Source organism: Salvia splendens, chromosome 10 (assembly GCF_004379255.2).
Source record: "Salvia splendens isolate huo1 chromosome 10, SspV2, whole genome shotgun sequence".
Taxonomy (NCBI): Eukaryota; Viridiplantae; Streptophyta; class Magnoliopsida; order Lamiales; family Lamiaceae; genus Salvia; species Salvia splendens.
In genome coordinates, this window is record NC_056041.1 from 25,693,418 (window position 1) to 25,718,192 (window position 24,775).

General features: G+C 40.3%; 1 protein-coding gene across 1 annotated transcript; it reads left to right on the top strand.

The window, feature by feature from the left end:
• The first annotated feature begins 1,284 nt into the window (after nt 1-1,284).
• Nucleotides 1,285-5,550, top strand: LOC121752837 (calcium-transporting ATPase 12, plasma membrane-type-like). The gene is made up of 3 exons (XM_042147925.1): nt 1,285-1,465; nt 3,976-4,422; nt 4,478-5,550. The coding sequence occupies exons 1-3, from the start codon at nt 1,285-1,287 to the stop codon at nt 5,548-5,550; spliced, it is 1,701 nt and encodes a 566-aa protein (XP_042003859.1).
• Nucleotides 5,551-24,775: the final 19,225 nt, after the last annotated feature.

The window sequence follows — 24,775 nt, forward strand, 5'->3', positions numbered from 1 at the left end:
CTAACAACAAGGAATCCTCCAGGATCAAAAACATGCTCGCCAAAATTGAGTTTGGAAGGGATTTTCAACTTTCTTTTCTCACCCAAGCACATCCCCAATACTAGTAGCCATCGTTTGATTACTTGTCCACTACCAAGTTTGATATCAATTGGATCCCCTCATTCAAAAGTGGGATCGAAAATTGTTCCATCAATCAGCTTTCCCTTGTAGTGTATGTCAACCCCGTCACATTCGTGAACCAACGATGGGGCAGCAACTGCGGGAATTATTGATAAGGTATGAATCCTATCGGAGCTACACGGCAAGAAGATAGCCGCTGATGGTGGCGGCGGGGCTGGGTAAGGGTTGAATAGGCGGCGGTAAAGCTCAGGATCATACGCTGACACGAGACCATTGGTCGGAACTTGCTGGTCGGTAACGGCCTGGACGTAATTCTGCGGCAGTCCGTTGGGCGGGTCTGCGTGCGCGCCCCAGTTGTAAGGCCGGTATGGCTGCTGCCAATCCGGGGGGTCAGGTTCGGGCCTCAGTGACAAACGCCTTTCGTGTTCATCAAGTCTTGCCTCGAAACGCAACACCCTGGCAAGTAGGTGTTCCAGCATCGCTGCAGTTTGGTTTAGCTGTTGGCTTCCTGGCAGTGGCAGTGGCAGTACCGTCGGGACCATGGACGCCGTTGGAGGGCCTGTCATGTGCAAGGGCTCCGTGCGACTCACGCCCATACATGAGATGACCATAGCGATGTCGAGAACTTTCAAGGAGACTTGCCCAACGCCATCTTTGTCCAATAAACGTTGTCCTCCAATCATTCGGTTCTGGGGAAGCACTTGCAGAGCAGACCTTGGGAGTACCTTGTTGTCCCTCAACATCTCACGTGCCTCGTCTTGAGATACTCCACTCTGTTCAATTTCATCGCTCACATCTACCCCGACAGCAGTGTTGATGGCAACATCGGTGATGCTGTTGGGAACATCGTGAATGTCTTTGGGAACATCCGCACTCAATACCATCGTGGAAGTGTTATCAATGTTCTCCTTAGTTATATTTTCATCATCAGTGTTCTCCTCAAACCAAGCGGTCAGGGAGGGCGGCTTGGTCCAATCTATACACACGTAACTTCTCGTTGTAATCGTTTACAGCGACTAGTTGGGCAGGGGAGAACGATCGAGCCATGAGGTCAGGATTATTGGGGTCAGAACCCTGGTATGTCGCTTCACTATAGGCGAAGTACAGGCTGTGAGGTGGCGACTGATCACAGGTCGAAGAACTCTGCTGCGTGCGTGCGCACCCATGGCGGGTCCCAGCAAGTGGGCTGTCGGGCCTGGTAGGGATGATATTGTGGGTGGAAGTGCCTATTATGTGGATAGGATTGTTGCAGATCTAATGATCCAATCGGATAGTGTGGTGGCTGATATATGGGCTGCGATGGGTGGTGAACGAATTGCGGCTGACGGTAGTCGAATTGGTGATGGTAATAGGCAGCATAAGTGGATGACATGATGGAGGTAATTCGGAGGATGAGAACCGAATGAAAGCACCAATTGATAAGGGTCTTTCCCTTATCAAGTAAAAAAGATAAAGAAAGTCGTAGAGAAACCGTGCTCTGTCGACAATCGAAAATTCTTAACGGAAAACCTAAATAAAGATAAAAGACAATAATTATGATTTCATTGATTGAATAATGAGAATAACAATAGGTCCTATTTATAATACTCCTATGAATAACCTAACTTGGTGAACAAGATAATAAAGATTTGAAAAAATATGATAATATAATAATAGAGATATGTGAGATATTTCGGAAGATATAATCGTATCATAATGTGTCGTTAAAATATTCAAATATTAGAAAGTTCATACTGTTCAGGGATGGACTAATAAGGAAAGAGCTCATACTTTTCAGAAATAGACTAATAAATAAATAGTTTATACTTTTCAGGGTTGGAGAGAGTATATTAGTGAAAAGGAGCTACATAATTAAAAGAAATTAAGATATGATACGTAAAATATTTGTTTGGAGTGGCGGCGGGACTCGTTCCACGAAAATCAAGTGGAAACTACTCTTAAGAAAATTGTTTCCAAACTGACTTTTCCTTTTTTTAGTCAAATCTCTTTGTATTTTCTATGGTGTTTAAATAATTATACATACTGATTTACAGAGCTAATAAATAGAACAGTTACCCCTACACAAATATAATATCCTGGATTTTGTTATAGCATGATCCATACCTGTTCGAAGAGACAAACAATATGAAAAATTAATTCCAACAATGATTCGTAGAAGTTGCACTAATTATCTAATGATGCTTATATGGAGTATTTAATTAAGCATGCGGCGAGACATCTTAACTTGAGTCATTCTAAAAGTAGATTTCTAAGAAAATTTGGTGTTTTTAAAAGAATTGTTTAATTTAAACGAAATCACTGGACTCTTCATGTTTATTAAATTAACAAAGTTATGTGAACTTTTCATACTTAATAGAGAAAACTATTACATTTATGTCTTGGAAAAGATATACTTCCTCTTGTCTCATTCAAAATATCCATCTTTCCTTTTAATTTGTTCCATATAAGGTGTCAATTTTCTATATTTGAAATTTATTAAAATTTCAACTATCTTTTTTTCTATTTATTTTACCTAACAATTCATCCTATATTTCGTGCCATTCAAGAATGCGAACATCTCGAGTAGGACGAAGAGTAATAATGTGATGACATGAGTAAAATATGTGGATTAAAAAATTAATATTAAATCACAATTCACAACTGATGTCAGGATTCACCGAAGAGACCCCAGAAGTAATGTTTAATTAAGCACGTAACTGAGAGGAAAATGATCATGTAATTTCTTGGGTAATTGAAGAAGCACTCGATCGGCGGTTGATGGAGACGGGTTAGTTTGATATACTCCATCGGTCCGCTATAAATATCCTAATTTTGATGGGTGAGAGTTTTAAGAAATTGTTTGATTTTATTAAAAAAAAAGTTAGTGGAAGGTATACTCCTTCCGTCCCTTTATAATAGATGCATTTTTTGGGCACAAGATTTAAAGAATTGTCTTAAAAGTGAGTTAAGTAAAGGGATAATAAAGTATAAAGAAAAAGGTAGGGAGTTAAAGTAAAATAGAATAAAATAAGAGAGAAGATATAGGTTTACTTTTTGCCAAAAAAAAGAAATGACTCGGGGACAATCCAAAAATGAATACAACTCAGCTACTGAGGAACGAAGGGAGCAATATATTACTTTTATAATAAAATGTGAATGAAATGAGTTAGTAGAATATGAAGTTCTGTTACGGACTCAATGTCGTACATCGGAGTTGAGAACAACCGGTGTGCATATAGACTAAATGATTTCCATCTCCTAACAGACTAGTCTTTTGGACTGAATTCTCCTATTTAGTCTATACCAAGTCCACTTACCAAAAAGAATAAAAGTTAAATACGACACTTATTGGCGGAATGCACGAAAAGGAAAAAAATGTGACATTTAATAGCGGACGAATGGGTACAAACAATAGGTAGAAAGTAGAAAGCATACGTTGCATGGCCTGGCTATATATAACAAATTCGCTCAACAGTCAACACTAATAACTACCAAAACTTATTATAGTATACATTTATGTCCATTACTTGTAAATTTGTCACAATAATTTACTCCCTCTGTCCCCGATTAATTGTCACTCTTTGACTGAGTACGAGTTTTAAGAAATGTAAAGAAAAGTTGGTTGAAAAAGTTAGTGGAAAGTTGGTTGAAAAAATTGGTTTTAAGAAATTGTCACTTTTTTATATTGGTTTTATAATAAAATGCAAGTGAAGTGAGTTAGTGGAACTTGAGACCTACTTACGTAAAAATGAAGTGTGACAATTATTGAGGGATAGACCGAAATGGAAAAGAGTAACACTTAATTGGGGACGGAGGGAGTATCTTCTAAACTCTTCTTCTCGGTTTCTACCGCATGTGAGTACTAATTTTTGAAAGAGAGAATGCTGCAGAGTGAAGAATACTTGGTCAGTCGAGAAATTCTGGCAGAAGCAGTTGAAAGAAACTGCAGAGACGCCCTTGACCACTACGGCGGCATCGAATACATTGCTTCTGCGTTGAGAACAAATATCGAAGTCGGAATCGTAGGCGATGCAGACGACCTTAAATCCCGGTGTGAAGCCTTTGGTTCAAACATGCCTACTTCACAGCCACAGCCTCATAGCATAAAACGCATCCTGCAGGATGCTTTACGGGACACCACTATCATTCTCTTGTTGTGTTGTGCGATGCTTTCCTTGGCCATTGGAATCAAGATCAATGGAGCAGCAGAGGGTGTTGCCTACGCCCTTCTGCTTCTGCTGGCCTTGTCTTCTGTTGTCTGCTTCGCTGCTGCCGCTCGCTTTGTTAGGGAGAGATGGATGATAAGGAAATTCTCCAAACAAAGTTTTGGTTGTGAGGAATGGCTTGGTTGATGCGATCCTGGAATCCGAGCTCGTAGTTGGCGACATTGTGTGGTTGAGTCCCGGTGATCGAATCCCTGCTGATGGCATTTTCGTAAACGGGGATGATTCGTTTAAGCTCAATGCTGATTTGGAGGTGGATTATTACCGGCGCCCTTCTCTGTTTACCGGCGGGGAAGTGTCTCAAGGCCGGTGCTGTATGCTCGTGACGTCGGTGGGCGACAACACTGAGAGAAACAGGCTAATGAGAAGTATTAGGGATGATCATCGCTTTCAACTGTTGGATGCTATTGAGAAAACCAGCTCTAAATTTGATAAGATTTGGCTGAGCCTTTGGCTGGTCCTTCTGGTGGTGCAGTTCGTCCGTTGTTTCGTTGCGAAGAAGGTTCAGGCTGATAAGGATCCCAAGGGAGTGAAGAACAAAATGGAGGATTTGATGAAGGAAGTGGTGAAGAAGGAGAGGTTGAAGGCCAAGGGCTTATTTTCGCTGCTATTGGTGCTCGTCTTCGCGAGCAGAGACGGCTTACCTTTAGCCCTCTTCGTCTCCTTGTCGTACGCCTCTCACAGAATCAAGTCTTGCAAGGCCACTGTAGGGCGGCTTCAAGCTAGCGCCACGGTCGGCTTGATCACCACTATCTGCGCCACCGGTTTAGTTTTGAAGCATTCAGAACTGGCGGAATTGTGGATCGGTTTTGACCTCGTTCACCATAATCTTCAAGGGGACGCGCAACTTGTCGAAACTTTGTGCCAAGGAATATTACTCCAGACATCACCCAATGGGTGTTTTGAGGAAATATGTCTTCTTAGTTGGGCCAGGGCAGTGCTGGGACTTACTAACACGGAGACGGAGTGCTATTATAACTTCTCATCCACGGTTCGATACCAAATGGCTGCGAATTTATGGTGTTCAATTCTGGAAAGCGAATGCCAAGTCGAAGATAAAGTAGTGGTGCATGTCCACTGGAGCGGACCGCCAGACTCCATCCTGCCAATTTGTTCCCATTACTACACCTTACAGGGGAATATCGAAACCATACACGCGCTCAAGGCCACGCCCTTTAAACAACTACTCGCTCCATACGGCCAATGTTGCTTCGCTTTTGAGCGATAAAGAAATTAAATCAAGACTTCCAAAAGGCTGACTAGGAGAGGCGTCTCTTCCTCAATGAGATGGACGAGTTTCGAATGGAAGCATATGATAGCTCGTCCACTTACAAGGAAAGGATGAAGGCCTACCACGACATGATGATTAGCCCACGAGAGCACACCTTGGGGATGTAGTTTTGTTTCACAATGCAAGACTCTCTCTTTTCCGCGGAAAATTGAAGTCCAAATGGACTGGTCCTTACATGATCAAGAAAATCTATGATAGTGGGACAGTGGAATTGCTAGCTCCGGATGGGACGTTGTTCCAAGCCAATGGCCACTGTGAGAAGAAGTGCTATAGCTCGGACAAGGTGATGGAGGAGGAAGTGGCACTTGAAGAGCCTCCCAAGGAATAAAAGGGGTATAGTCAAGCTAATGACTCTAAAAAAATGCTTGTTGGGAGACAACCCAACATTTTTACATCTTTTTATTTTGTTTTTATGTGATTTTCGTTTTTTGCTTTATTGGAAATTTTCGTAGGTTCTAGACTCTTCCCAGCGACCATTGGCGCTTGCGCAGCGGCCCGCTGGGAACGCACAGAAAGAATCTGGACTCTACCCAGCGACTGCTGGCCACTCACAATGCCCAGTCGTGAATTTTCGTCCGTCCAACCTCTACGCGAAAAATTTTAAGGTATCTTTATTGCTTTCCTTAGTTTACTCACGTCCCTACCGACTCTATAAACTTATTTTACACTTTGTTATAAATAAATTTGGGGGGATGAAATGGTGGACAATGAGCTTAGGTTTTTTATTTTTGTTTTTGTTTTTGAAAATTCCCGAAGGTGAATCCTTGACATGAACTTAGCATGAAGAACTTAGAAACACGCATGCTTAGGGACACATTAGACTGAGTTGCCTATGATATAAAGATCTTTCATCTTTGATTAAGTATGGATTGACGTTTTGGTTTGATGGTTTGGTTAAAAGGTGCATAATTAGTGAATTGCTTGTTTGCCTTGAATCATGCTTATACCTTGTGAGATTTGAGCCTTAATTTCTTTCATGTGTGGTTTAATCTGCATTGATGTATATGTTTCTGGAACTTGCTCCTAATCTGCCTAAGTTTACATAGTGATTAAGTTGATTTAGGAGGATGTTAGGCCATCTTTTCATATCTACTTTTATATCCAAAATTTTGACCCTTTTCGAAAAATTAATCTTTTATCCATTTGGAGCCAATTTTGAGCATTTAAGCCTATTCTTTGGAAGTCAAATCAATTGGGACAATTCCTTGGGTTAGTATAGTTATTTTTTATCTTTTGTAAAGGAATTGGAGAGATAAGGGGAAATTGTGAAAAGTGAAAAGTAGTGTGCTTAATGTTATAAAAGTGCATGTTTTGAAATAGAAAAATTCAAAAGTGTGCTTAACCTAGAAATGGTGCCTATGAAAGAAAAGAATAAGAAAAGAAAGAAAGAGAAAGAAAGGTTGTGAAGAAAAGAAACATCAAATGTTTGAGAATGTGAGTTGAAGGATGAATAATTATCAAAAGTGTCTTGGGTTTATATGAAAAGTGGAGTCTACTTTACTCTACTTGGGATATTTATTTCTAGCCACTTTTTAGCCAAATATTCCTCACCTACCAAAGTTCCTATATTACAACAAAAAATAAAGACCTTTCGGACTTTTGATGCTTAATCACATCCAGTAGAGGATTAGACTTTGAGCAAGTCTATGGTAAACTTTGCATGATACATGATTTGAGTGCTTAAATACTTTACCTTATACACTTTGAGAGTGAGAGAACACTTTCCATGCTTGGAAGTTTTCCACATGTGAGTGCATGAATTCAAGGTGTTCCATGAGTTAGTAATGAAAATGCACAAATAAGCCTTACTTGATTTGATTGCATTAATGCATGCTTGATCAATCTTTTCCATACTTTGAGGCAATTATGAGGTCTAGTCCTTGTTCATTCCGTGCGTCTACTCTTGTGTCTTCTATGTTTTGTTCTTGGATAAACAAAAATGAAAGTTTGTGGGAGTTGATATGCTCGGATTTTGTATGGTTTTAAGGCCATCTTTTAGTCCGTTTTTAATGTCAAAGTTGCATTACGTGTCTATTATTTACATATTTTATCTATTTTGGCATTTTGACATGTTTTGTGAGAAATGTGCATATTTGAACCTAAAAAGGGAGTCAAAATGCGAAGTTGGAAATTTGGAGCTGTTCTACATGTCCAGCAGTCCGCTGCAACACAGCCGGCGACCGCTGGCGCCCAACGACCGCTAAGTCTGTAGCGGCCCGCTCTAGGAAAGTAGTGCATGAAGTCAAGACACGCCTAGCGACCGTTAGAGAACTCGTGGAGACCACTACCGATAATCCAGAGAGTTACGGGATGGGGGCTAGCGACTGCTGAAACAAGTGTAGCGGCCCACCAGCCAAGAGTCAGAAGCCTCTAACCAACCTACAGCGACCGCTGGCCAAGGTGCAGCGGCCCGTTGGGAAAAAGCGGCGAGTAGAATTTGTCCTACTTTCTCTCCAAGATTTACCATATTTTGCAACCATTTCCATATATGATGAGGGGACATTTTCCCCTATATATACCCCCAAAGCTTCATTAAAAATAGATCTTCTCTCTGCCAAATATTTCCAGAGCTTAAAAGTTAGAGTGCTTCATTGTGCAAGGAGTTGAAGAATGATTCAAGATCATCAAGGCTACAAGATTCAACATTTGGGTTTTATTGCTTTAGTTCTTATTTTTTCATTGTCTTCCCTTCAATCTATTTTTTAGCTTATTCTTTCATGTGTAACTAAACTCATAGGATTCTAGGGATGTGTTAGTAACTTTTATTGGTTTATACAATTCCTATTTCTATTTAACATCCGTTTGTTCTTACTTTTTTTCTTCATTAAGTTTATGGATAATGCTTCACACTTGAGTGACACAATCATTGATGATTTAATATAACTTGCTGCATAATCGTGAGAGGAGGTTGGCGAGTTAGATCCACTTAATAGACACTATAATTAGCTTCATTTAAAACGACACTGTTAATTGAGAGTGAGGACTTTTCAAAGGTCTTAGGAGCTTTTAGGAGTTACGTATTTAGGATTGACAACCCTAATGTTTGTAATCAACGTTTGCATCGCATGAGCATAACCTAGGTGACTCGTTCTATCAAAGTAAGAACTGTGCTAGGGTGTTGTAGTTGGAATTTGTATAATTATAACTGTAAAAGCACATTCCTAGAATTCTCTTATCTCTATACTTTCATCTCCGTGCTTATTTGCGATTAGTTGTTTCTTTGCTTTTAATTGGTCTTTGTTTTCAAAAAATCCCAAAACTTCCAGCTTTCCAAATAGTAATTGAGTTTTAGTAGAGGATAAACAGTCTGTGTTTGTTTTCCCCGTGATTGATATATGGTTCTAACCTTTAGCTATACTATTCCTACTCTGTATACTTGCAGGTATTTATAGTGCTAATAAAAAAAGCATCAATGATCTATTGACTTGCTACATAATCGTGAGAGGAGGTTGGCAAGTTAGAAGAGCTTAGTTGACACTACAATTAGCTTCATTTAAAACGCCACTGTTAATTGAGAGTGAGGACATCTTAAGGGTCTTAGGAGCTTGAAGGAGTTACAAATCTAGGATTGACGCCCCTAGTGTATGTAATCTATATTTGTGCCGCATGGACAATATTTATGTGACTTGTGCTAGTGTGTAGTAATTGGAATTTGTATAACTATAACTGTGAAAGCACATCACTGGAATTCCCTTATCTCATCTTTTTTTACCTCTGTGATTTATCTGCATTAGTTGTTTACTTCAACTGTTTTATTTGCAAAAATCCAAAATCTTTCGTTTCAGTAGAAGAAGCTTAGTAGAAAGTAAACAATTTGTGTCTGTTTTCCCTGTGTTCGATATCCAATACTAACCTTTAGCTATACTATATATACCCTGTATACATGCAGGATTATTTAATGCTAATAAAAAGTGCATCAAATATCGTCGAACGGACTGAATTAGGGGGCGGCACGACGACAACAAGAGGTAAACCAAACCCTAATGATGTTTCTAAATTATACATGTTACCCCATAATTCTGAGTATTTAGGAAAAAGACCTCATACCCTTAAGGAGCTTAGAATTCAAGGGAGATCAAGCAAGAGCAAGATTATTTCTTCCGGGTTTTATCTAGTTTTTGTTAGATTGAACATGTCTTATTTTGCTTATATTTATTTAGATTATCTGTCTATGGATAGCTAAATTTATAGAATCCAAGGGGATGAAAGTAATTTACTCTATGTAGTTCTTTTTGTTTTGTTTAATGTTCAGAACTCGTTTTACTTTAATTATTCCTTGGTTTATATTTAACTGCTTGGTTGTTACTTTGATTATTGTTAATCTCTTATCGGTGATGACTTTTAGTGGTTTATATTCTATGTGTTAATACAATATTTGTGACATGAGTGTTGATACACGATAGAAATAGCTCATAGTAGAGCTTGAGTCGGATGAACGTAGAACTAAATAATTAAGATTACTAATGAGTTGATGAAATCACTACCCTAGGATTCCCTTGTCTCGTCTGCTTTCTCAAACCAACTTTACTGCAATTTTGTTTCATTACTTGCTTCCTTTATTTATTTCTGTCCAGATAATTACTCAACCCAAAAAATTATGTTTTTCCAAATAGTATTTGAGGCTGTGTACGTGGTAGAAAATCTGTAATTTTATTCCCCGTGTTCGATATCTGGTACTAACCTTTAGCTATACTAGATCTACCTTGTATACTTGCAGGTATTTTTAGTGCTAATAAAAAGTGCATCAATTTTTTGGTGCCATTGCCGGGGAATACTTTTACGCATAGATTGATATCACAAAAAGGAAGATAATACTACTTTGGATTTTACAGCTTTATTTTATTTTTATTTTTATTTTTATTTTATTTTTGTTCGTTTTAAAAATTTATTTTATTTGGTGATTAGGAATGGAGGAAATGGCTAAAGAATTGGCAGACATGAGAATGAGGATCGAGAAGATCGAGTTGTCAAGAAGAGACGAAAGCGAAGCTACTACTGTGGAGGACATGCACTATGGTCATCAAGGATATCAGAATGGACACTTCAATGAATATTATGACCTTAGTTAGGGGTGAAATAATTATAGTAATTGTTCTGATTATTTTTATCCTGCAAAATTTTCAAATAATAATGATGGTTTTTGCAAATCATATGCAGGTGTAAAAGAGGAAATTAACAAAAGGGAGCTGATAATAATCGAATTCATGTGGGATAAGATGAAGGATGAGCGAATGATCAATCAGATAGAAATCCAAACTGAGAAGCTTGAAGCCATAATGATCTCCTTACAAACAGAACTTTTCAACATGTCTATGTTGGGGTTTGGAACCCCTTGCACAGCTGAAGACTTGTACAAAAAAAATAAATCAGACGTGGGATCTATTTGACCGATTACGGGATTAATCTATTCACATGTTAACACAAAATTGCATGCTAGAACGCAAATAATTCATGCTCATAGAATATAAATCCTAAACATGAATTCTACGGTTTAGAGTTACCGATTTGATTCTCCAAGGAATCGTCGATTGCTCGCGCCTTTTCCACGATGATCTACAATACTAGACCACAGATCTTCTGACTGGTGTCTCGAACTGTATTCCGACATCAGGGTGGGCTGATCTTATCGAAACACTAGGACTCGAATAAAGAAGACACAAATTTCTCACGGAGAAGGAGAGAGAGAATTTTCGATCTCCTCTCTAAAATAGAGGGGGACGAAAATTTCATTGTGAAAATCCATTAATTTTCTGTCTCCTTTATTCTCCTATTTATAATAGTTCATATTGGGCCTAGTCAGGGATCTATGGAAGGCTTTGGATATGGGCTCCCCCAATTAGCTTTTTACTAATTAAATTGAACCCACAATTTAATACAAGCTTATATTGGAATATTACGAGCATCCACTACAGACGTAATATTGAACTCCCTCTCCAAATCCGAAATTACAAGTAATCCGGTTTCCACTTTGTTTATTATTTATTTCTCGCGCTTAAGATAGAAATGTCCATTAATTAATTAAAGTCTGCTGTGGACTTAATTAATTAACATCTTAATAATTCCAAGAGTGGACTTAGCAAGAAACACTTATTTATTATTCATGGAATAATTAAATTCCAACTGGCCAGTTTTCGAATAATAAAACCTTGTTCAAGCTCCTCTTGAGGACATTATCAAACGAGACTCACCTCGCACATGATTCAACATAATAGCAATCCTAGCACCGCTAGATAATGATCACCACTACCCAATATACCTGGATCGTTGGGTGATGAAAAACCCGCACCTTTGGTAAGTCAAAGTAGTAGATACTCAATATCATATGCTCAATGCTAACGTATGTAGATTAAGAAATAGATATTTATCAAGACCTCGTCTTTCAGCAGATAGCATAAAGACTCGTCTTGCTGTTAGATCCATTCAGTGTTATACCACACCAACGTCATCTTATTTCAATAAGGCTTAGAAATAATCGGACTGACATTGCAACCTTTCACGATAGGTAGCCAAAGCCTATCTAGGTTGTGAAATTCTTCTTTTCTTTTGCAAAGCATTGCATAGAACCGACTGTAGTTACCTTAAAGTGGACGACGCCCACAACCAGTCTACTAAGTAAAATACTTAGGCTTTGTTTACTTCTTATGCATTTAAATGTATATAAAACATCTTATAAACGCACAAGCGTACACAATGTAATAATATACTGATTCTATTTATGCGAAATGCTCGAATAATACTGAATCGGGTCAAAAGTGGATTGTATAGTTTTTCCGTACACAAGCAAGATTCTATTCGTGCGAACTCGCTCGAAACATGCTTTTCTGTATACTAAACCTAACAATCTCCCACTTATACTCAAAACATGCTTTCAAGTATACCCACTGCCAAAAACTCTCCCACTTATACACAAAGCAGGTATTGGAACTAGATATATTGAACTACCATTCATTTCACATCATGTTTGAAACATGTTGCCACAAAGGCATTTTTCTGTGAAAAATCTGCTTGGTTGTTCTCTGATAATATCTTTTGCGTCACTATGTCTTTGCTGCGTACTTGATCTTTAATTAATTTCATCTCTCTATGTGATTGCTTAGCTTATGATCTCGTGTTCCTCTTGAGTTAGCCTTTGCTAGAGTAAAAATACTCATAGGTATACTCAAACTTACGATCAAAGCTACTAGGAGTATATTCATAATGTAAACACATAAACTGAGGATGACTTACTCGATCACTGAATAGTCATAAGACTTAGTCAGTGTAACCCTAAGGACATTACATGAATGACTGGTAAACTAGAATATAGCGATTAGTCTTTCTCAAGTACTATGGTATATTCATTACCTCAATCAAAGTCCTTTGCCATAGTTAATATGATATATACTTGTTATGCAAAAGCACAACTAATATCAAACTTAGTACACATCATAGCATACATGAGACATCTATCTCCAGAACTAGTCTCATAATTCTTGATCTCACCAAGTGTCAAACGACACTTGACTAGAGACAAGACAATTCCATCTTGAAAGATAAAAACCTTTTCATGGAATCTCCAATGCTAAAATGTTCCAAGCAATTTATGGATATAGGATTCCTAAGAGAATCTTAACATTCTTTCTAGCAATCTTGAAACACTTAGATGCTCAGAATATAATTAGTTTCTCTTTAATCCTTTATCGTAAACTGGGTAGACAATCAGTTTCCTACGCCAGATGCCAATCCTAGTTGTTTGCAACTTTTGTAGATTTCATCATCGTAGTATACCAATAATACCATATTTAATGCACTTTCAACTTCCTTGTGCTTACAAACACACTTAAAGGGCACATGTCAAATTCGAAACATTTGACAATCTCAACAAAACACTTATCTCTGATTTAGATGCTTGCCTAAGACCACAAAGGTCTTCATAAGCTTCCAATCATGTGTTTCTTGCCCTTTATTACATACCCATTAGGATGTTCCATGTAGATGATTTCCTCAAGACTTCTATTAATAGAAAGCTGTCTTGACAATCATCATACATTCTAATTTATGTAAGTTCCGATAGATAGTAGGATCGAACAAATCTTGGCACAACGACAGCGAGAAGATTATATTTCTCTTTGGGCATAGCCCATTGTCATTGTCTAGCCATTTGAACCAATTCTACATTGTAGTTAAAGGGAATACGTTCAAGTTAATCTAAGACCGAGTCTTGCGACACTCTTAGACCCATGAACTTGTTAAGTTCGTAGGAACGCTCCCACTACGATATGGTTCTTACAATCTTAGGTGTTGAAGTTAATTTGATTAGTGTAAAATTTCTAATGGTATGAGTCCTTGGTAATGTGGAAAATTCGATATCTCTCTCTGTCCTGAGAGTTATCACACTGTTAGGCTTTTAGTTCTTCTCTTGATCTTCATACAAGAATTCTATCTTTGAAGATTACAGAACTAATAATCTTACATCATTTGGGACAACCTTAAAACATACCTCAATACTCAACTCCAATTACTTGGATACCTTTCCAACATGCATTGGAACAACATTACACCTTGAGATGTGCTAGACTAGAGTCGCTCTAGTCCACAACTCGTGTTTTGTAGAAGGTACTGATGTTGGTAGTTTCTATAAGGTATATCTCGTTGTTTCTAACGCTTATCCCATCAATGATAAGATTTTAATGAGTACAACTCATCACTTGATCAAACTTGTCTAGAAAGACTTCGATTCCTTCTTACATAACTATCCCATTCTTAGAAAGAATGCTTGGATTCGTTAATGGAGATTAGACTCCCACTACTGATCATAACGCTTTGCTCGTCTCCTTATTGGTGTAAACCATTGAGACTTGCTAGTCTTTCTACGTTGCACTTCTATAAGTATTCTGAATCAAATGATTCTAACTCGTTGTACATCGAATAGACATTCTCGACTTTCAAGCTATTTAACAAACAAAGTGTTAAAATCTTGATAGTTTGGATCAGTTTGAACAATAGCTAAGTATTTTCTTGGTCTTATGACTAAGAGCCATAAATACTTTATCATTCATTGTTTAAGAAGTTGATGTGATGTTTCATACTCATCTTGTTGCATCTATATTGTTTCAATACTATGATGCCTTAAACATCAACCATAAAACAATAATTGAGCATTAAATGCTCCCACTGCAACAAAATCCTAACTGAATCAAGATCTCTTACTTAAAAGTTGCATTGTCATGTAAGTTATTGTCCTTCTCCAGAAGAGGTCAATCCAACTTACAAAGCATCTTCACTTGCTTTAAACAAAATTTGATGACAATTCAGGCTCTCCCATTTCCATATCTAGTCTTTTGTTCAAATGAACTAGGACTTAGGAAAATTGCAGCCTTCATAATTCGTCATCTATCATGTTACTTTCCTCTAACAGCAATATAACGACTAATATTCTGAAGGTTTTCTACTTTTCAGTTAAACCTTCTTGTAGTTATTTCTTATTACTTTAGGCGATGACTTGAGTCAGAAAACTATTTGAGTGATCAAAAGGTTCCTCAAAACATTCTGTCCCTTTAGGATATTCCAATCGAATCATCATGACAGATTCTATTGATATCCATCTTTCATCGTCACTAACCAAGACTTGTCATGCTACTTATAAGAAAATAGCTTGACCTTATTCCTCAAAGAAATTGTCAAGTACATGCTAAATGCATTCTCGAACATTCTTCATGGAATTATGTCGAGGAAATGGAGGACATGAATCAGTGAGTATAAACTTCAAGTTTTAGCGATGAGAATCTTATCCATTTACGTTTCCAGTCTACATAATTTTGGCATTTGAGTTCATTTCTTTAAGGATCACAGACAAAATATGAATGACATAATGAAGATTTGGCATATAAACTTATTATCACATACTTATGCTCAATACATAATGGCAAATAACCACAAAACAATTATGTATCTTGCAACTTTAAAATTAAAATTTTGTACCCTCCAGAGGAAGTCAATACGCATTAAAATCTTACAATTTTACTGGTTACAACACCGACGAATAGTCCAGAGACCACAGAGTGGCATGGCCGCCTAATGTTGCCTAAGCAAGACCACCAAATTTAGCATTACAGAGTCTCATTTCTACAACACACTCCCATAACAATGCTCATGTGCTGCTAACAAGATCAAGCTATCTCATAAATTCTGTGTGAACTTCTGAATCTCGCAGTTTCTTAGGATTATTGTCCCCACAGAGCAGGTGCCGTTAATATTGGAAACCACATTCTAGTTCATACTATTTATTTTCGAGAAATTCGCCCTCATGAACTCGCTATTTCTTAGGATTATTGTCCCCACAGAGCAGGTGGCGATAGTATTAGAAAAAAAAGCTTCATAAATTGCAGACCAATTGATGGAGACCATATACAACGCACTTGTTGTAATTATCGCTTAGATATTTTATATGGTTTTTGCATAATTATCACATAAGCAGATAAAACAGATAATCCACTTACAAAGATAAACACCAAATAAACAGATAAATCCATTTAAGGCATGTCATTTAAACACACTGGATAATTAATGATAATTATTTAATCTAGTCAATGGAGAATCAATTAAATAATTATGTTTTATCTTGGATAATTATTATCCTTAATCATTTAGGATTTATAAAGATAGTGTTAACTATCTAAATCCATTTAGGATCATTCTAGATTTTATTTCGATAAAATCAAATCCTTCAATTCAAGATAACGTTGATATAGGATTATCATTATTTAAATCGTTCTAGGATATTACTAGATAGAAACGATTCCATCATAATCCATACGATAAATAAAATCCAATCAACCAAGATTTATACAAATCTTAATTCTATTTAGAATAGACATCTAGAATATATCAAACATTACTTAGGATTTCTTCGATAAATTAATTTATCTAAATCCAATTAAATAAGGATTTTCTTATATACTATGTTTATCCTGATCTATCTAGGATATAAGTCCAAAAGATAAGGATAACATGGATTAATGTTTATTTTAATCCATCTAGGATTTGTCTTTAATAGAATTAAATCTATTAAAATCCATTGGATAAAATAAATTAATATTAATATTAGCCCTAATTCATCTAGGATTTATTCTTGGAGTAAATACATATAAATCCATAGAATTAGATAATATCATATTATAATTATTCATATCTATCTAAGATTCATTTAGGATTAAATTCACATAAATCTATAAGATAAGAATAAAATATTATATTATTACTATCCAAATCCATCTAGAATTTATCTATGAATAAATTCATATAAATTCATAGGATAAAAATAAAATAATATTATCATTATCTAAATCCAACTAGGTTATATCTAGGAATAAATTCATATAAATCCATAAGATATAGATAAAAATTAGATTATTATTTTCTAAATATAACTAGAATTCATCTAAAAATAAAATCCATATAAATCCATTAAATAAGGAAAGTATCTAATTAATCCATGATTAAATCTCATATAATATATAAAATCCACAAAAGATATACTCAAATCTTATTTCCATATCTTGAATTATTTCCAAAATTGAATCCAAGGATTTGGAAATCCTAATCAAATTTGGAAAGCGAAGTCACGGAACGAGACGATGTGACGTCACGCGGTGATGGGGTACGAACCAAACCCTAATGGCAAGCCCAATAACAGTGACGGCCCATCAGCCTAGAGCCCAAGAAAGAGTATCTGTTCGGCACCAAAGAGTTCGGACTCAGTCTACAGCTCGGTAAAAGCCGACCAGTCAAGCTCTCCTCTCAGATCGGCAAGAGCTGATCGGTAAAGTCCAGCAGTTCGGTCTCAACATTCGACCGAACTAGGAGTTAGTGGACTCATGAAAGACCTCCACGACCTCCACTATACCCACGATCTATTTAGTGGTATGAAGCAGTTATTGAGCAGTTATTGCTCACCCACGATCTTGTTAGTGGGGTATAAATAGAACTTAGATCAGATAGAAAAGGGTTAAGCTCTCTAGAGATAAAAACTCATATAGCAAGTCTGTGTTGTAAGCTGTAATCCCAGATCAAGCAATACAATCTTGCCCCCCCCGTTTTCCCGTGGACGTAGATTTACTTCAGTAAATCGAACCACGTAAATTCTTTGTGTCATAGTCTTTATTCTCTACCAGCATTTACTAACATCAGAAATTCGCGGATCCATCACTGGCGCCGTCTGTGGGAAACAGAGAACAAAATTTGTGATAAAGCGAATTTTTGATCCATTTTTTCCACCCAAAAAATGCATACCAGATCGCAGAGTACCCGTATTCCTGCCCGTGAGAACCAGGAGGAAGCCAATCCATCCCACAGGTCTGGAAAACAGCCTAGGGATAAATCCACCACCAGTTCTCATGGCGAAGGAACAAGCCGCTCCAAAAATCGTCCCACTGAGTCTTCCCAGCAGCCCGATTTGAATGATGCTGTCAAGCAGTTTTTGGAGGCGAAGCAGGAGGAATTCTTAACCTTCCTGCGAAGAAGCCAAAAGCAGCCGGAGACGAAAACGGCGGATTCTCCTTCTCCCTCCGTACAAGAAAGTCACTACCGCAGTAGTGTCGCATCTCCCAGGAGAAAGAATCCCCGTCCCCCACATATTCCAGTTCCTCCTCGGTACCGGAATCACAGGAGAACTCAATCTCCTCCATACCGACGAGATATCGGATTCGCCGTGTACGGAGCACTGAAGACTCCGTTCTCGGACGACATCACCCGAACTCCCCTACCACAGAACTACCGAACTCCGTCGATGACTTACGACGGGCTCGTGGACCCTCACGATTTCTTGGGGCGCTATCAATATAACATGGCGAACCAGGGTCTCAACGAGGTCCACATGTGCAAGCTGTTTCCCGAGCTGCTCATCGGGAACGCGAGAAGGTGGTTCGATAGCCTCCCCCAGGGCAGCATCAGATCTTACCGAGATCTAATGGATGCCTTCCACAGGAGGTTCTTTCAGAAAGCGGAAGCCCGAATCACTTCGGCTCAGCTGCTTTCCATTCGTCAAGGTCGCGACGAAAAAATCAGCGACTTTATGACAAGATTCCACAAGGAATGCCTGCAAGTAGACGATCTCAACGATCTGCTTGTCATTTCGGCATTCCAAAATGGAATCCTGCCCGGAGCTCTCTACAGGAAGCTCGTTGAGTGCGGTCCGCAGACAGCTCAGGAAATGTGGGACATTGCGGACCAGTACTCCCGGGCCGATGAGGCAGACCGTCGCAAACGGTCGTTAGACAGCTCATCGTCCCGAGGAGACAGAAGGAAGCCCGATCATAGCGATCAGGGGCATCCTCGCCGGACTCCATTTGAAAGAATTCAAAGGGCTCCGGTGCAAGACAGATTGGGACCTCGTCTCAATCCCGAGAAGCCGCCCGCTCAGTTCGTACCGCTGAACAAGCCGAGAGCGGAAATTTTCGAACTGCACTCTGACCTATTCGAAAAGCCAAAGCGGATGACGAAATCAGCCGCGCGCCGACCACAGGATAGCTACTGCTCCTACCATCAAGACCACGGTCACGATACTGAGGAGTGCAGAAACTTGGCTGCAGGTATCGATGTTCTTGTGAAGGCAGGGACATTGAAAAAATACCGAAGCAAGCAGCCAAAGAAGAATAAAAAGCAGAGTGGTGCGAACTGCGCTCCTCAGGATCCGAAAAGGCAGCTGGATCCCGAAGACGATGACGAGCCGCAATATGATGGAGTAATCCAGACTATTGACGCGCTCCCTGCCGGGAAGACCAAGTCGTCCCTAAAGTCAGAACGCAGAGGCTCCAATCGAGAGGAGCCAACGCATAAAAGGCTGAAGCAGGACGAAGTGATTACGTTCTCGGCTGCTGATCCCGTCCCGGCCATCTCTCCTCACCAAGACGCCATTGTCATCCAAGCCGGAGTGGCAAACAAACTGATCCACAGGGTGTTTGTGGATACAGGAGCGTCGGTTAGCATTCTTTTTAAAGAGTGCTTCGACAAGCTAGAAGTGGACCCAGCTCGGCTCAGTCCGGCTCCGCTTCCCCTGAAGAGCTTCACCCAGGAGGACACCCGCCCTGAAGGTATTATCAGCCTTCCGATCACGGTGGGGAAAGCGCCTACTAGCTCCAGTACGATGATTGAGTTTTTCGTGGTGAAAGCTCGGTCCCCGTACAACGTCATCCTGGGAAGAGACTGGCTCAACACAGTTCGGGCCGTTTGCTCCACCTATCACCTCACCATCAAGATCCCTACTAAAGGAGGGATAGCGGTCATCCGAGGTGACCAAAAGAGAGCAAAGGAATGTCTGCAAATTGCGCTTAGAAGTGCCGAGCAGTCAGATCGGCACCACCAAGCATAGCAATCACAGCAGCCGGAGTCAGAGGCGATGACCGAAGTCATACCGGAGCCGAACTCGATGACAGTTCAGCTGTACGAAGACGATCCATCCAGAACGGTTAAGATCGGCTTCGCGGGAACGCCCCTACTTCGGGAAAAAACCATCCAGCTCCTCAAGGAGTATAAAGACGTCTTTGCATGGTCTCCGTTGGACATGACCGGAGTGCCCCCCGAGGTAATCACTCATCGGTTAAATATTGATCCTTCAGTCCGGCCGATAAAACAGAAGCAAAGACTCTTTGCGGCAGAACGAAGTCAAGTCATCCATGACGAAGTCCGTCAATTATTGAAGGCGGATGTGTTATTCGAAGTGAAGTATCCTTCGTGGGTGGCCAATCCTGTCATGATCAAGAAAAAGGAAGGAGGATGGCGGATGTGCATAGATTTCACCGATCTAAATAAGCACTGTCCCAAAGATTGCTATCCCCTTCCGAACATAGATAAAAAAGTAGAAGCTTTGATAGGCTTTGAAATTTTTTGTTTTCTTGATCTGTACAAAGGATACCATCAAGTTTTAATGGATGAGATTGACGCTTCAAAAACGGCCTTCATTACTGATTTCGGCATTTTCGCTTATAAAAAGATGCCATTCGGTTTAAAGAATGCCGGAGCCACTTATCAAAGGATGGTAGACAAGCTTTTTCGGCACCTGATTGGAAAGGAGGTCGAAGTGTATGTTGACGATATAGTCGTCAAAAGCAAAAGCACTTCGGAGTACGAGCACAACCTCAAGTCCACTCTCGACGTGCTCAAGAAAGCCAACCTCAAACTTAATCCCCAAAAGTGTACCTTTTTGGTAGATTCGGGAAAGTTTCTGGGTTGTTGGGTTTCAAAGGACGGACTCAAGGCAAACCCCTCAAAAGTTCAAATCGTTCAGAACATGGCAATGCCGAAGTCCATACATGACGTGCAAAGGCTAACCGGATGTCTAGCCGCCCTGAATCGATTCCTTTCCCAAGCAGCCGAAAAGCAACTGCCGTTCTTCAAGGTGTTGAAAAAGGCACCAAAGTTCGAGTGGGGAGCCGAGCAGAAAAAGGCCTTTGACGAGCTCAAAAGTTATTTAGCCGAAGTAATATTCTTATACTTAGCGGCATCGGATCAAACCATCAGCGCGGTGCTTGTACGAGAAGAAGGCCTAAAGCAGCTTCCCATCTATTTTACAAGCCGAGCATTAAGAGGTCCAGAAACCAGGTATCAACCACTGGAAAAGATTGCTCTGGCATTAGTAAATGCAGCAAGGAGACTGCGGCCATACTTCTATGCTCACAAGGTATGCGTCTTAACTGATCTGCCACTTCGGCAAGTGTTGACCAAACCAGAAGCATCAGGCAGAATCGCCAAGTGGGCTATAGAGTTGGGAGAGCACACAATTGAATATCTACCTCGGAAAGCCATCAAGGGACAAGCCTTGGCAGATTTTCTTGCGGAAGCAAAGTTCGATCAAGCAATTCCTGTTATTGCCGAACAGAAGAATTCTGCCAATGCCGAACTAGCACAGCCCTTGGAATCCGAAGTAGAGCCGCCGGACTGCTGGAGCGGATTCGTAGATGGAGCTTCAAACAAGATGGGAAGTGGAGCTGGTATTTTACTTGTCGCTCCCGACGGACACGAGGTAACCTACTCACTTCGGTTCCTATTCCCCACTACTAATAATGAAGCCGAGTACGAAGCCCTCCTGGCCGGACTCCAGCTAGCGCAAAGTCTGCTCGTCAAATCTCTCAAAGTCCATTGTGATTCACAAGTCATAGTAAACCACATGTTGGGTACAAGTGAAGCTCGTGACGAGAGAATGAAGAAGTATTTGGACAAAGCGCAAAGCATCAGCCGAAGTTTCTCCTATTTTCGGATAATCCGCATTCCCAGAGCGGAAAATAGCCGAGCAGATACCTTAAGTAAGTTGGCCTCAGATCCGAGCTCAAAGGTGGAAGAATTAATGCATCGAAGCATTGATGAAGCCGAGGTACATTCAGTATCCAGCTCGCCGAACTGGATGACGCCGATTTTGAAGTATCTGGATCAAGGACAATTGCCCGAGGATAAGAGAGAAGCTCGGAAGATCACGTGCCGAGCACTTCGGTACGAACTTCATGAAGGAGTCCTCTTTAGAAAGTCTTACCTCCAGCCGTTATTGCGGTGCGTAGGACCAGAAGAGACGGACTACATCCTCAGAGAAGTTCATGAAGGATCGTGCGGTAGCCACATCGGAGCCAGAGCTTTAGCAAAAAAAGTTCTGAGATGGGGATATTATTGGCCAACCATGGTACAAGAGGCAGTGCAGCTCGTCAAGAAGTGTACGAAGTGCCAAATTCATGCAAATGTCCCAAGGATGCCGCAGACTGATCTATACACTATGCAAAGCCCTTGGCCTTTCATGCAATGGGGCATAGACATAGTGGGACCACTTCCTCAAGCTCCTCGGCAAATGAAATTCCTTATCGTTGCCGTGGACTACTTCACGAAGTGGGTGGAGGCGGAACCATTAGCTACGATAACGAGCTCAAAGGCATTGGACTTCGTCTGGAAGAACATAGTGTGCCGATTTGGCATACCCCACATCCTCATCTCGGATAATGGGACTCAGTTCACCGACAAGACGTTCAAGAATTGGTGCCAAGAGCTGAACATTCAACAGCGGTTCACTTCGGTCTCCCATCCCCAAGCAAACGGACAAACGGAAGTAACGAACCGGATCCTGGTGAAAGGGTTAAAAGCTCGGTTAGAACAAGCCAAAGGACAATGGGTAGAAAATCTCCCTCAAGTCCTATGGTCCTACCGAACTACGCCCAAAACCTCCAACGGTGAAACTCCGTATAGTCTGGTGTACGGCACTGAAGCCGTAATTCCGGTGGAGATCGGCGTACCCAGCCCCCGAACTCTAAATTTCTCCTCAGAAATGAATGACGACGGACTGAGAGCAGAACTAGATCTCGCCGAAGAAAGAAGAGAATTGGCGTGCATAAAAGCAGCCAAGTATAAGGAGCAAGTAGCCCGGTATTATAACCAAAGGGTGAAAAAGCTTCAATTTCAAGTGGGAGATCTCGTCTTGAGAAACAACGAAGTAAGCCGAGCAGAAAAGCTGGGCAAACTCGAACCCACATGGGAGGGTCCGTATCGGGTGTCAGAAGTCCTCGGCAAAGGGTCTTATAAATTGACTCACATGTCAGGAGAACAAGTACCCCGAACATGGCACGTCTCCAACCTCAAGAAGTTCCACTTGTAAGAGACAAGGTCCGGTCAGTCTGTCTTGTGTCTAGTTCGGTCATAGGGGTACATGTTTTTATTTGTTTGTTTTTACTTGTACCTTTTACTTGTCGTTTTATAAAAAGTTTAAAGTTTTTTTCTTTCATCTTTTTCATTTTTTCTCTATGTGTTTTGTCTCTATGTGCTTGTCGTCTCTTACAAATGGTACCAAGGTATATCGTTCTTTAAAGACTGATCCCCTTTTTAGATCGATTATTAAAGACTATTGTGAGTCCAAGCTTCTAAGGAGGATATAAGACCACAATTCAGCTTAACAAGCAGTCCGTCTGAAACGAACTGCAATAAGCCAACGATTGTGAGTCCAAGCTTCCAAGGAGGATACAAGACCGCAATTCAGCTTAACAAGCACTTCGTCTAAAACGAACTGCAATGAGGGAAAGTCCGATCCACGCGATAAACCTCGCCGAATTAGGACGACCAAGTTCGGTCAAAGAAGTTTACCTCATAAGACCGGGGACGACCACGTCTAGTCAAAGAGGTTTACTGCATAAGACCACTTCGGTTAACTGGGAAAGTCCGATCCACGCGATAAAACTCGCCGAATTAGGACAAGGGAAAGTTCGATCCCGGCGACAAAAATTGCCAAATTAGAACACAAACCAAGTTCGGTCAAAGATGTTTATTTCATCAGACCAAAGACGAGTCCGGTCAAAGATGTTTATTTCATCAGACCAAAGACGAGTCCGGTCAAAGATGTTTATTTCATCAGACCAAAGACGAGTCCGGTCAAAGATGTTTATTTCATCAGACCAAAGACGAGTCCGGTCAAAGATGTTTATTTCATCAGACCAAGGACCAAGTTCGGTCAAAGAAGTTTACTTCGTAAGACCAAGGACCAAGTCCGGTCAAAGAAGTTTACTTCATAAGACCGAGGACAAGTACGATGAAATTTTTTCGCTAAGCTGTAAGTACAGTGTTAGAAGCGAAAACAAAATTTCATTTTTCAAATCTTGTTCGGCATACAACTCCGCTACCCTACAAAATGGCGTTACGCTATTACAAAGGACTATTCTACTGTCCAGGGTTGCTGAAGTTAAGCCACCTATCTGCAAAATCCTCTGGAAGCCGAGTTCGGTTGTTCCGAGCAGATGAAGAATAAGCAGGTCGACGAGATGCTATCCTCGACCCAACGCCTCTTCCCCGAGCCCGAGAAGTCCTAACACCTCGGCGATGAAGAGTCTCTGCAATAATCATCTGCTGATCTTGCTCGCTCATAGTCACAACTCTTCGGCGAATTTCAGTCCGTCCCTGTCTTGACGATTCCGGTTGCTCCTGAGCCCGTTCTCGTCTTGACGTTTCCGGCTGTTCCGGAGTTCGTTGTTGACTGGAAGTAGGATTTTGAACAAGGGAACCAGAGGCTTGATCTGGAGTGCGAGCATCTGTTGGCACGATATGCCGAAGGAATCTTTCTATGGAGGGGCGCCGAGAAAGAACAATGTCGTACCGAGAAGCCCAGCGCCGTAATGATTTCACAACTTGTTGGCAAGCCGAGCTCTCCAGCGCATTGTTCCTCCGG

Coding starts and splice junctions, on each gene's coding strand:
- LOC121752837 (XM_042147925.1), top strand. CDS start 1,285: ATGGCGGGTCCCAGCAAGTGGGCTGTCGGGCCTGGTAGGGATGATATT. Junction 1,466..3,975: donor CGGTAGTCGAATTGGTGATG/GTAATAGGCAGC, acceptor AATTTTTGAAAG/AGAGAATGCTGCAGAGTGAA. Junction 4,423..4,477: donor AAGGAAATTCTCCAAACAAA/GTTTTGGTTGTG, acceptor CCGAGCTCGTAG/TTGGCGACATTGTGTGGTTG.